General features: G+C 58.5%; 1 protein-coding gene across 1 annotated transcript; it reads left to right on the top strand.

Annotated features, from left to right (window-relative positions):
- Positions 1–11,874: 11,874 nt before the first annotated feature.
- On the top strand, positions 11,875–13,345 carry LOC121154713 (lysine-rich arabinogalactan protein 19-like). The gene has a single exon (XM_040977711.1). It carries the CDS (start codon positions 12,245–12,247, stop codon positions 13,337–13,339), a length of 1,095 nt encoding a protein of 364 aa, XP_040833645.1. The 5' UTR covers positions 11,875–12,244; the 3' UTR covers positions 13,340–13,345.
- The last annotated feature ends 277 nt before the right edge of the window (positions 13,346–13,622 follow it).

The raw sequence follows: 13,622 nt of genomic DNA, 5'->3' as shown, positions 1-13,622 counted from the left end.
CCAGGCCCAGGTGGTTCCCCGGCCACCGTCATACCTGCTCATGACTTCTGCCACCTACAGTACAAGTTCCCAAGTGTGCCCCAAAAGCCTGGCCATTGGGCCCGGTGCGGTGGCACAGTGGTTAAGGTCCTCGTCTTGCACGCCCGGAATCCCAATTGGGTGCTGGTACTACTCCCAGCAGCCCCGCTTCCCATCCAGCTCCCTGCCTGTGGCCCGAGAAAGCAGTCGAGGACGGTCCAAGGCTCTGGGACCCTGCACCCACATGGGAGACCCGGAAGAGGCTCCTGGCTTCGGATTGGCTCAGCTCCAGCCGTGGCGGCCGCCTGGGGAGTGAATCATCGGACAGAAGATCTTCCTCTCTGTCTCTCCTCCTCTCTGTATATCTGCCTTTCCAATAAAAATAAAAGCCTGACCATCTCCTTCCACTGCAACACGAACATAGCACTGCATGCCTGCTCGGTTGAGCTCGGCTGGGCTCAGCTGTGCTCAATTGTGCTCGGCGGAGGGGACGGGGCAGGAGGGGGGGAGAACGGTGCTGGGAATATAGACGTCTCAGAATGCACCTCGAGAGACAAGGGGATGGTGTCTGTTGTCCCAGAGCGCCCGTTCGAAGGCTACCTAGTGGAACATCTTTTCTCAAAATGCCTCATCACGCCAGCAGCAAGAGTATTTAAGTGGCCCGACGTGGGACTACAACTTAAAGAGAGCCCATGGGCACGCAGACTGACGTGGGACTCAAACTCCCACAGTGCCCTGAGCGTGCTGACGTAGGACCCCAGCTCCCACAATGCCCTGAGCATGCTGACGTGGGACTGCAACTCCCAGAGGGCCCACGGGCACGCAGACTGACGTGGGACTCAAACTCCCACAGAGCCCTGAGCACGCACTGACGTGGGACTGCAACTCCCACAGAGCCCTGAGCACGCACACTGACGTGGGACTGCAACTCCCAGAGTTCTTTGCGTGTCCTGACGGAGTATCTTGCTGGGGAAGGCACCCTGACACTTTGACCACAGAGGCCCGGGCTCATGCTAGGCACCAAGCGTCCCACACCCCCTCCTGGGCCTTGATATGCGGGCCGTTCGGCCTTGGACCCCTGGTCTTTTAATGACACGTGTCCGGGAGCACTGCCCGGGACCCCCACCTGACGCTGGGGCGGCTCAGGGCTGGGCTGTCTAGCACTCACAAGGCCTGAGTCCACCCGGGATACAAAGGGCAGCTTGGCGCGTCCTCTCGTGGCTTGCACAACTTATGCCGTTGCGTGCTGTGAGAGCAGCCGGTACAAATGAGGCATCCAGGCATGTTGCTACTCTACCTGTCCTGGTGAGAAGGAACTCTGTGGAGAACACACATCAGCTGTTGTGTGTCTTGTGGCAGGTGGCACATCAGCGGTGGCCGATGGTCTATGGCTGGCCTGCAGGAGAGAGAGTCGTGAGTCCGGGATGGCCCTGGTGGAGGGTGAAGCGTTCTCTGGTGAACGAGATGGAAGCAGCATCTGGCTGGAGGCCGTGGGGCCATATTCCTGCCTCAAAAGCACACGACAGGGATGCCTAAGCCCTCGAGTGTTTCCTAGGAGCCCCTGACAAAGGGAAAGGGGTCCTCATGAGCCCATGCCCAGAGATGGCATGGGAGGCCACGCTGGACACCCATGCCACCGAGGTTGTGGCAAGAGGAGGCTTGTGGGCCCTCATGGACACACACATACACATACACACACAGGCCCTGTAGGAGAGAAAGACAGTGGGCAGGCAGGCAGGAGGGCAGGGACAGACTCCAGCACCTGGGAAAGGGGGTCATGAGCACTGACACACGAAGAGCAAGCAAGCAAGCAGGCCATTGTGGGGAGGCCGCAGCCATCCACGTGGGCTTGAGCTGTCGAGCGACCAGGTAGGAAAGTGTCTTGTGAAAAGGGATGAGGAGCCACCAGAGAGAGCACCAGAGAAGGCCTGGAGCCTGAAGACACCCACGAGGAAGGGCAGGGCTTCTGCCAAAAAGCAGGAGGATAACAGACCTGTTGCCAGAGCCCAGCACTAAGCAAGTGAGCAGGAAAGCCGTGTCTATCAGGACAACTTGAGATCAAGCACTGAGCGGGCAGGGGTAGGCAGGACAGCTGCGGAGGGCCTCCAGGAGGGGCTGGGGTGCACGGCCAAGGCACGGGCAAGCGGGTAAGGGGTAACGAGTGTGTGAGTAGAGGGCAGGGATACGGGGGAGCACCTCCCCAGAGAGCCTCTCCAAAAGAAGGGTTCAGGACAGAGTGCAGGAAGGGCTGCGGGGAAACAGTCCAGGGGTCCAGGCCTGTGCTGCCGGGAGCACAGGCCCTGAAAGCGCTCCCTCGTCCAGGCCCAGGTGGTTCCCCGGCCACCGTCATACCTGCTCATGACTTCTGCCACCTACAGTACAAGTTCCCAAGTGTGCCCCAAAAGCCTGGCCATTGGGCCCGGTGCGGTGGCACAGTGGTTAAGGTCCTCGTCTTGCACGCCCGGAATCCCAATTGGGTGCTGGTACTACTCCCAGCAGCCCCGCTTCCCATCCAGCTCCCTGCCTGTGGCCCGAGAAAGCAGTCGAGGACGGTCCAAGGCTCTGGGACCCTGCACCCACATGGGAGACCCGGAAGAGGCTCCTGGCTTCGGATTGGCTCAGCTCCAGCCGTGGCGGCCGCCTGGGGAGTGAATCATCGGACAGAAGATCTTCCTCTCTGTCTCTCCTCCTCTCTGTATATCTGCCTTTCCAATAAAAATAAAAGCCTGACCATCTCCTTCCACTGCAACACGAACATAGCACTGCATGCCTGCTCGGTTGAGCTCGGCTGGGCTCAGCTGTGCTCAATTGTGCTCGGCGGAGGGGACGGGGCAGGAGGGGGGGAGAACGGTGCTGGGAATATAGACGTCTCAGAATGCACCTCGAGAGACAAGGGGATGGTGTCTGTTGTCCCAGAGCGCCCGTTCGAAGGCTACCTAGTGGAACATCTTTTCTCAAAATGCCTCATCACGCCAGCAGCAAGAGTATTTAAGTGGCCCGACGTGGGACTACAACTTAAAGAGAGCCCATGGGCACGCAGACTGACGTGGGACTCAAACTCCCACAGTGCCCTGAGCGTGCTGACGTAGGACCCCAGCTCCCACAATGCCCTGAGCATGCTGACGTGGGACTGCAACTCCCAGAGGGCCCACGGGCACGCAGACTGACGTGGGACTCAAACTCCCACAGAGCCCTGAGCACGCACTGACGTGGGACTGCAATCCCACAGAGCCCTGAGCACGCACACTGACGTGGGACTGCAACTCCCAGAGTTCTTTGCGTGTCCTGACGGAGTATCTTGCTGGGGAAGGCACCCTGACACTTTGACCACAGAGGCCCGGGCTCATGCTAGGCACCAAGCGTCCCACACCCCCTCCTGGGCCTTGATATGCGGGCCGTTCGGCCTTGGACCCCTGGTCTTTTAATGACACGTGTCCGGGAGCACTGCCCGGGACCCCCACCTGACGCTGGGGCGGCTCAGGGCTGGGCTGTCTAGCACTCACAAGGCCTGAGTCCACCCGGGATACAAAGGGCAGCTTGGCGCGTCCTCTCGTGGCTTGCACAACTTATGCCGTTGCGTGCTGTGAGAGCAGCCGGTACAAATGAGGCATCCAGGCATGTTGCTACTCTACCTGTCCTGGTGAGAAGGAACTCTGTGGAGAACACACATCAGCTGTTGTGTGTCTTGTGGCAGGTGGCACATCAGCGGTGGCCGATGGTCTATGGCTGGCCTGCAGGAGAGAGAGTCGTGAGTCCGGGATGGCCCTGGTGGAGGGTGAAGCGTTCTCTGGTGAACGAGATGGAAGCAGCATCTGGCTGGAGGCCGTGGGGCCATATTCCTGCCTCAAAAGCACACGACAGGGATGCCTAAGCCCTCGAGTGTTTCCTAGGAGCCCCTGACAAAGGGAAAGGGGTCCTCATGAGCCCATGCCCAGAGATGGCATGGGAGGCCACGCTGGACACCCATGCCACCGAGGTTGTGGCAAGAGGAGGCTTGTGGGCCCTCATGGACACACACATACACATACACACACAGGCCCTGTAGGAGAGAAAGACAGTGGGCAGGCAGGCAGGAGGGCAGGGACAGACTCCAGCACCTGGGAAAGGGGGTCATGAGCACTGACACACGAAGAGCAAGCAAGCAAGCAGGCCATTGTGGGGAGGCCGCAGCCATCCACGTGGGCTTGAGCTGTCGAGCGACCAGGTAGGAAAGTGTCTTGTGAAAAGGGATGAGGAGCCACCAGAGAGAGCACCAGAGAAGGCCTGGAGCCTGAAGACACCCACGAGGAAGGGCAGGGCTTCTGCCAAAAAGCAGGAGGATAACAGACCTGTTGCCAGAGCCCAGCACTAAGCAAGTGAGCAGGAAAGCCGTGTCTATCAGGACAACTTGAGATCAAGCACTGAGCGGGCAGGGGTAGGCAGGACAGCTGCGGAGGGCCTCCAGGAGGGGCTGGGGTGCACGGCCAAGGCACGGGCAAGCGGGTAAGGGGTAACGAGTGTGTGAGTAGAGGGCAGGGATACGGGGGAGCACCTCCCCAGAGAGCCTCTCCAAAAGAAGGGTTCAGGACAGAGTGCAGGAAGGGCTGCGGGGAAACAGTCCAGGGGTCCAGGCCTGTGCTGCCGGGAGCACAGGCCCTGAAAGCGCTCCCTCGTCCAGGCCCAGGTGGTTCCCCGGCCACCGTCATACCTGCTCATGACTTCTGCCACCTACAGTACAAGTTCCCAAGTGTGCCCCAAAAGCCTGGCCATTGGGCCCGGTGCGGTGGCACAGTGGTTAAGGTCCTCGTCTTGCACGCCCGGAATCCCAATTGGGTGCTGGTACTACTCCCAGCAGCCCCGCTTCCCATCCAGCTCCCTGCCTGTGGCCCGAGAAAGCAGTCGAGGACGGTCCAAGGCTCTGGGACCCTGCACCCACATGGGAGACCCGGAAGAGGCTCCTGGCTTCGGATTGGCTCAGCTCCAGCCGTGGCGGCCGCCTGGGGAGTGAATCATCGGACAGAAGATCTTCCTCTCTGTCTCTCCTCCTCTCTGTATATCTGCCTTTCCAATAAAAATAAAAGCCTGACCATCTCCTTCCACTGCAACACTAACATAGCACTGCATGCCTGCTCGGTTGAGCTCCGCTGGGCTCAGCTGTGCTCAATTGTGCTCGGCGGAGGGGACGGGGCAGGAGGGGGGGGAGAACGGTGCTGGGAATATAGACGTCTCAGAATGCACCTCGAGAGACAAGGGGATGGTGTCTATTGTCCCAGAGCGCCCGTTCGAAGGCTACCTAGTGGAACATCTTTTCTCAAAATGCCTCATCACGCCAGCAGCAAGAGTATTTAAGTGGCCCGACGTGGGACTACAACTTAAAGAGAGCCCATGGGCACGCAGACTGACGTGGGACTCAAACTCCCACAGTGTCCTGAGCGTGCTGACGTAGGACCCCAGCTCCCACAAAGCCCTGAGCATGCTGACGTGGGACTGCAACTCCCAGAGGGCCCACGGGCACGCAGACTGACGTGGGACTCAAACTCCCACAGAGCCCTGAGCACGCACTGACGTGGGACTGCAACTCCCACAGAGCCCTGAGCACGCACACTGACGTGGGACTGCAACTCCCAGAGTTCTTTGCGTGTCCTGACGGAGTATCTTGCTGGGGAAGGCACCCTGACACTTTGACCACAGAGGCCCGGGCTCATGCTAGGCACCAAGCGTCCCACACCCCCTCCTGGGCCTTGATATGCGGGCCGTTCGGCCTTGGACCCCTGGTCTTTTAATGACACGTGTCCGGGAGCACTGCCCGGGACCCCCACCTGACGCTGGGGCGGCTCAGGGCTGGGCTGTCTAGCACTCACAAGGCCTGAGTCCACCCGGGATACAAAGGGCAGCTTGGCGCGTCCCTCTCGTGGCTTGCACAACTTATGCCGTTGCGTGCTGTGAGAGCAGCCGGTACAAATGAGGCATCCAGGCATGTTGCTACTCTACCTGTCCTGGTGAGAAGGAACTCTGTGGAGAACACACATCAGCTGTTGTGTGTCTTGTGGCAGGTGGCACATCAGCGGTGGCCGATGGTCTATGGCTGGCCTGCAGGAGAGAGAGTCGTGAGTCCGGGATGGCCCTGGTGGAGGGTGAAGCGTTCTCTGGTGAACGAGATGGAAGCAGCATCTGGCTGGAGGCCGTGGGGCCATATTCCTGCCTCAAAAGCACACGACAGGGATGCCTAAGCCCTCGAGTGTTTCCTAGGAGCCCCTGACAAAGGGAAAGGGGTCCTCATGAGCCCATGCCCAGAGATGGCATGGGAGGCCACGCTGGACACCCATGCCACCGAGGTTGTGGCAAGAGGAGGCTTGTGGGCCCTCATGGACACACACATACACATACACACACAGGCCCTGTAGGAGAGAAAGACAGTGGGCAGGCAGGCAGGAGGGCAGGGACAGACTCCAGCACCTGGGAAAGGGGGTCATGAGCACTGACACACGAAGAGCAAGCAAGCAAGCAGGCCATTGTGGGGAGGCCGCAGCCATCCACGTGGGCTTGAGCTGTCGAGCGACCAGGTAGGAAAGTGTCTTGTGAAAAGGGATGAGGAGCCACCAGAGAGAGCGCCAGAGAAGGCCTGGAGCCTGAAGACACCCACGAGGAAGGGCAGGGCTTCTGCCAAAAAGCAGGAGGATAACAGACCTGTTGCCAGAGCCCAGCACTAAGCAAGTGAGCAGGAAAGCCGTGTCTATCAGGACAACTTGAGATCAAGCACTGAGCGGGCAGGGGTAGGCAGGACAGCTGCGGAGGGCCTCCAGGAGGGGCTGGGGTGCACGGCCAAGGCACGGGCAAGCGGGTAACGGGTAACGAGTGTGTGAGTAGAGGGCAGGGATACGGGGGAGCACCTCCCCAGAGAGCCTCTCCAAAAGAAGGGTTCAGGACAGAGTGCAGGAAGGGCTGCGGGGAAACAGTCCAGGGGTCCAGGCCTGTGCTGCCGGGAGCACAGGCCCTGAAAGCGCTCCCTCGTCCAGGCCCAGGTGGTTCCCCGGCCACCGTCATACCTGCTCATGACTTCTGCCACCTACAGTACAAGTTCCCAAGTGTGCCCCAAAAGCCTGGCCATTGGGCCCGGTGCGGTGGCACAGTGGTTAAGGTCCTCGTCTTGCACGCCCGGAATCCCAATTGGGTGCTGGTACTACTCCCAGCAGCCCCGCTTCCCATCCAGCTCAATGCCTGTGGCCCGAGAAAGCAGTCGAGGACGGTCCAAGGCTCTGGGACCCTGCACCCACATGGGAGACCCGGAAGAGGCTCCTGGCTTCGGATTGGCTCAGCTCCAGCCGTGGCGGCCGCCTGGGGAGTGAATCATCGGACAGAAGATCTTCCTCTCTGTCTCTCCTCCTCTCTGTATATCTGCCTTTCCAATAAAAATAAAAGCCTGACCATCTCCTTCCACTGCAACACGAACATAGCACTGCATGCCTGCTCGGTTGAGCTCGGCTGGGCTCAGCTGTGCTCAATTGTGCTCGGCGGAGGGGACGGGGCAGGAGGGGGGGAGAACGGTGCTGGGAATATAGACGTCTCAGAATGCACCTCGAGAGACAAGGGGATGGTGTCTGTTGTCCCAGAGCGCCCGTTCGAAGGCTACCTAGTGGAACATCTTTTCTCAAAATGCCTCATCACGCCAGCAGCAAGAGTATTTAAGTGGCCCGACGTGGGACTACAACTTAAAGAGAGCCCATGGGCACGCAGACTGACGTGGGACTCAAACTCCCACAGTGCCCTGAGCGTGCTGACGTAGGACCCCAGCTCCCACAATGCCCTGAGCATGCTGACGTGGGACTGCAACTCCCAGAGGGCCCACGGGCATGCAGACTGACGTGGGACTCAAACTCCCACAGAGCCCTGAGCACGCAGTGACGTGGGACTGCAACTCCCAGAGTTCTTTGCGTGTCCTGACGGAGTATCTTGCTGGGGAAGGCACCCTGACACTTTGACCACAGAGGCCCGGGCTCATGCTAGGCACCAAGCGTCCCACACCCCCTCCTGGGCCTTGATATGCGGGCCGTTCGGCCTTGGACCCCTGGTCTTTTAATGACACGTGTCCGGGAGCACTGCCCGGGACCCCCACCTGACGCTGGGGCGGCTCAGGGCTGGGCTGTCTAGCACTCACAAGGCCTGAGTCCACCCGGGATACAAAGGGCAGCTTGGCGCGTCCTCTCGTGGCTTGCACAACTTATGCCGTTGCGTGCTGTGAGAGCAGCCGGTACAAATGAGGGATCCAGGCATGTTGCTACTCTACCTGTCCTGGTGAGAAGGAACTCTGTGGAGAACACACATCAGCTGTTGTGTGTCTTGTGGCAGGTGGCACATCAGCGGTGGCCGATGGTCTATGGCTGGCCTGCAGGAGAGAGAGTCGTGAGTCCGGGATGGCCCTGGTGGAGGGTGAAGCGTTCTCTGGTGAACGAGATGGAAGCAGCATCTGGCTGGAGGCCGTGGGGCCATATTCCTGCCTCAAAAGCACACGACAGGGATGCCTAAGCCCTCGAGTGTTTCCTAGGAGCCCCTGACAAAGGGAAAGGGGTCCTCATGAGCCCATGCCCAGAGATGGCATGGGAGGCCACGCTGGACACCCATGCCACCGAGGTTGTGGCAAGAGGAGGCTTGTGGGCCCTCATGGACACACACATACACATACACACACAGGCCCTGTAGGAGAGAAAGACAGTGGGCAGGCAGGCAGGAGGGCAGGGACAGACTCCAGCACCTGGGAAAGGGGGTCATGAGCACTGACACACGAAGAGCAAGCAAGCAAGCAGGCCATTGTGGGGAGGCCGCAGCCATCCACGTGGGCTTGAGCTGTCGAGCGACCAGGTAGGAAAGTGTCTTGTGAAAAGGGATGAGGAGCCACCAGAGAGAGCGCCAGAGAAGGCCTGGAGCCTGAAGATACCCACGAGGAAGGGCAGGGCTTCTGCCAAAAAGCAGGAGGATAACAGACCTGTTGCCAGAGCCCAGCACTAAGCAAGTGAGCAGGAAAGCCGTGTCTATCAGGACAACTTGAGGTCAAGCACTGAGCGGGCAGGGGTAGGCAGGACAGCTGCGGAGGGCCTCCAGGAGGGGCTGGGGTGCACGGCCAAGGCACGGGCAAGCGGGTAAGGGGTAACGAGTGTGTGAGTAGAGGGCAGGGATACGGGGGAGCACCTCCCCAGAGAGCCTCTCCAAAAGAAGGGTTCAGGACAGAGTGCAGGAAGGGCTGCGGGGAAACAGTCCAGGGGTCCAGGCCTGTGCTGCCGGGAGCACAGGCCCTGAAAGCGCTCCCTCGTCCAGGCCCAGGTGGTTCCCCGGCCACCGTCATACCTGCTCATGACTTCTGCCACCTACAGTACAAGTTCCCAAGTGTGCCCCAAAAGCCTGGCCATTGGGCCCGGTGCGGTGGCACAGTGGTTAAGGTCCTCGTCTTGCACGCCCGGAATCCCAATTGGGTGCTGGTACTACTCCCAGCAGCCCCGCTTCCCATCCAGCTCCCTGCCTGTGGCCCGAGAAAGCAGTCGAGGACGGTCCAAGGCTCTGGGACCCTGCACCCACATGGGAGACCCGGAAGAGGCTCCTGGCTTCGGATTGGCTCAGCTCCAGCCGTGGCGGCCGCCTGGGGAGTGAATCATCGGACAGAAGATCTTCCTCTCTGTCTCTCCTCCTCTCTGTATATCTGCCTTTCCAATAAAAATAAAAGCCTGACCATCTCCTTCCACTGCAACACGAACATAGCACTGCATGCCTGCTCGGTTGAGCTCGGCTGGGCTCAGCTGTGCTCAATTGTGCTCGGCGGAGGGGACGGGGCAGGAGGGGGGGAGAACGGTGCTGGGAATATAGACGTCTCAGAATGCACCTCGAGAGACAAGGGGATGGTGTCTGTTGTCCCAGAGCGCCCGTTCGAAGGCTACCTAGTGGAACATCTTTTCTCAAAATGCCTCATCACGCCAGCAGCAAGAGTATTTAAGTGGCCCGACGTGGGACTACAACTTAAAGAGAGCCCATGGGCACGCAGACTGACGTGGGACTCAAACTCCCACAGTGCCCTGAGCGTGCTGACGTAGGACCCCAGCTCCCACAATGCCCTGAGCATGCTGACGTGGGACTGCAACTCCCAGAGGGCCCACGGGCATGCAGACTGACGTGGGACTCAAACTCCCACAGAGCCCTGAGCACGCAGTGACGTGGGACTGCAACTCCCAGAGTTCTTTGCGTGTCCTGACGGAGTATCTTGCTGGGGAAGGCACCCTGACACTTTGACCACAGAGGCCCGGGCTCATGCTAGGCACCAAGCGTCCCACACCCCCTCCTGGGCCTTGATATGCGGGCCGTTCGGCCTTGGACCCCTGGTCTTTTAATGACACGTGTCCGGGAGCACTGCCCGGGACCCCCACCTGACGCTGGGGCGGCTCAGGGCTGGGCTGTCTAGCACTCACAAGGCCTGAGTCCACCCGGGATACAAAGGGCAGCTTGGCGCGTCCTCTCGTGGCTTGCACAACTTATGCCGTTGCGTGCTGTGAGAGCAGCCGGTACAAATGAGGCATCCAGGCATGTTGCTATTCTACCTGTCCTGGTGAGAAGGAACTCTGTGGAGAACACACATCAGCTGTTGTGTGTGTTGTGGCAGGTGGCACATCAGCGGTGGCCGATGGTCTATGGCTGGCCTGCAGGAGAGAGAGTCGTGAGTCCGGGATGGCCCTGGTGGAGGGTGAAGCGTTCTCTGGTGAACGAGATGGAAGCAGCATCTGGCTGGAGGCCGTGGGGCCATATTCCTGCCTCAAAAGCACACGACAGGGATGCCTAAGCCCTCGAGTGTTTCCTAGGAGCCCCTGACAAAGGGAAAGGGGTCCTCATGAGCCCATGCCCAGAGATGGCATGGGAGGCCACGCTGGACACCCATGCCACCGAGGTTGTGGCAAGAGGAGGCTTGTGGGCCCTCATGGACACACACATACACATACACACACAGGCCCTGTAGGAGAGAAAGACAGTGGGCAGGCAGGCAGGAGGGCAGGGACAGACTCCAGCACCTGGGAAAGGGGGTCATGAGCACTGACACACGAAGAGCAAGCAAGCAAGCAGGCCATTGTGGGGAGGCCGCAGCCATCCACGTGGGCTTGAGCTGTCGAGCGACCAGGTAGGAAAGTGTCTTGTGAAAAGGGATGAGGAGCCACCAGAGAGAGCGCCAGAGAAGGCCTGGAGCCTGAAGACACCCATGAGGAAGGGCAGGGTTTCTGCCAAAAAGCAGGAGGATAACAGACCTGTTGCCAGAGCCCAGCACTAAGCAAGTGAGCAGGAAAGCCGTGTCTATCAGGACAACTTGAGGTCAAGCACTGAGCGGGCAGGGGTAGGCAGGACAGCTGCGGAGGGCCTCCAGGAGGGGCTGGGGTGCACAGCCAAGGCACGGGCAAGCGGGTAACGGGTAACGAGTGTGTGAGTAGAGGGCAGGGATACGGGGGAGCACCTCCCCAGAGAGCCTCTCCAAAAGAAGGGTTCAGGACAGAGTGCAGGAAGGGCTGCGGGTGTAAGAGCTTAGAATAACCGCTTGATTTTGCTTCTGTATATTGCTTTCTGCTGAGCAAGAGTAGAGCCATGTTGGAATAAATATAGAAAAACTATTTCATGAAAGAAGTAAAAGTTTCAGTTTCCCAGACATGAACAAGGCAGCTGCAGGAATAAAAGAGATAAGGTAGCAAGGCCGGAGCAGGCAGCTGCAGGAATAAAAGAGATAAGGTAGCAAGGCCGGAGCAGGCAGCTGCAGGAATAAAAGAGATTCTAATCTTAAAGTAAAATGCCAGCTGTTATGCGAAGTTTGCGGTTTTGTCCTTTAAAAAGATGCTTTAACCTGCTTGGGGCGCGCAGAGTCCTGGGTGCCTCCACAGACTCTGTTGCCCATTCGCGAATGCCCAATAAAATCCTCATGCTTTTTACAGCCTCTGCTTTGTGACTTGTCTTGCCGAACGGAGTGGCTCCCTTTCCACGGGGTTGGACTCTCCCTGAGTCTAACATTTTGTTGCATTGGCCGGGAATCAGGAGCAACCGTCCTCGGCAAGCAACATCCTAGCAGGGGGAGGTAAGACCGATCGGAAAGTGTGTATTTTTGTGTGTTGTACTGTTCTGTCCTTGTCCTCCCCAGTCTTTGAACGGTACCGGTTTGATTTGAACTTGTACGCTGGAGGACGCTCCAGTGCTTTGGAGACAGGGTGAAGATCACGTCACCCTCGTCTGGCCTTGTATGGCCGCCCCAGAGCGGCCGTCTTGTATCTTGTATCGGGCCCTTTGGAAATCTTGTATCGCGCGAATCCTGTTTGTGTCATTTGTTTGTTTTGTAATTGTGTGTAGTCTCTTGTCTTTGAATATGGGTCAGGCTGAGTCTTCTCCCCTAAGTCTTACTCTCCAACATTGGCCTGACGTTTCCACCAGCGCTCACACCCTATCAGTGGAAGTGCGTCGCAAGAAATGGAAAACTCTCTGCACCGTTGAGTGGCCGACTCTCGCTGTTTCATGGCCGCCCAGCGGCACCTTTAATCTAACCACTATTTTGCAGGTGAAAGGCCTCATCAGGGCGACCGGGCCATCGGGGCATCCCGACCAGTTACCGTATATCTTGGTATGGGAGGACCTCGTGGTTAATCCCCCGCCGTGGGCTCAACCTTTTCTCATCGCACCCTGTCCTCCTCCTCCTCCTTCTCCAGAATTGCCGGCGCCTTCAGCTCCGCCCCAACCCCAACCCTCTGCTCTTGTTTCCCTCTGTCCGCTGGAAGCTACTCGTCCTCGACCTAAGCCTGTCCTGCCTGATGATAGTCAGATGGACCTATTAATGACCTCTGAACTTCCTCCACCTTATCCCCAGGAGCATCAACCTGAAGGAGAACCCCCAAGAGAAAGACCGGGGGAGATGGGCTCTCCAGACACCACTGTAAATGAACAGCCTGAAGCCAGATCCCCAATCCATACCAGGTTGCGGCTGCGCAGGGCTCAATTGGAGGAGGGAGAAAGAGGAGAAGGGCAATGGTCTTCACAATTGTACCCCTTGAGAATTGTAGGGGGGCAGGTCCAGTATTGGCCTTTCTCTGCCTCTGATTTGTATAATTGGAAAACTCATAACCCTCCTTTCTCCCAAGACCCCCAAGCATTAACAGGTCTCATCGAGTCCATCTTGTTGACGCACCAGCCGACTTGGGATGATTGTCAGCAGCTGTTACGGACTCTACTGACCACAGAAGAAGTCCAACGGGTGCTGATGGAGGCCAGAAAGAATGTCCTTCGGGCTGATGGGCAGCCCACCCAACTTCCAAACGAAATTGATGAAGTGTTCCCCCTTGTCTGACCTAATTGGGACTTCGACACTCCAAATGGTAGGGAGCGTCTCCGTCTTTATCGCCAGACTCTGTTGGCGGGTCTCAAGGGTGCCAGAAGGCGACCCACTAATTTGGCTAAGATAAGAGCAGTTCTACAGGGAACTGGGGAGACTCCCGTGGGATTCTTAGAAAGACTAATGGAAGCATACCGCATGTATACACCATTTGATCCGGCAAGTAAAGATAGGCAGGGGGAAGTGATTATGGCTTTCATAGGACAGTCGGCACCAGACATTCGAAATAAGTTACAAA

The sequence above is a fragment of the Ochotona curzoniae genome, unplaced genomic scaffold (genome assembly GCF_017591425.1).
Source record: "Ochotona curzoniae isolate NIBS_2020 unplaced genomic scaffold, NIBS_Ocur_1.0 contig_28, whole genome shotgun sequence".
In the NCBI taxonomy this organism is placed as follows: domain Eukaryota; kingdom Metazoa; phylum Chordata; class Mammalia; order Lagomorpha; family Ochotonidae; genus Ochotona; species Ochotona curzoniae.
Note: the sequence above shows the minus strand (reverse complement) of the source record. Positions and strands in the feature narration are given on the sequence as shown.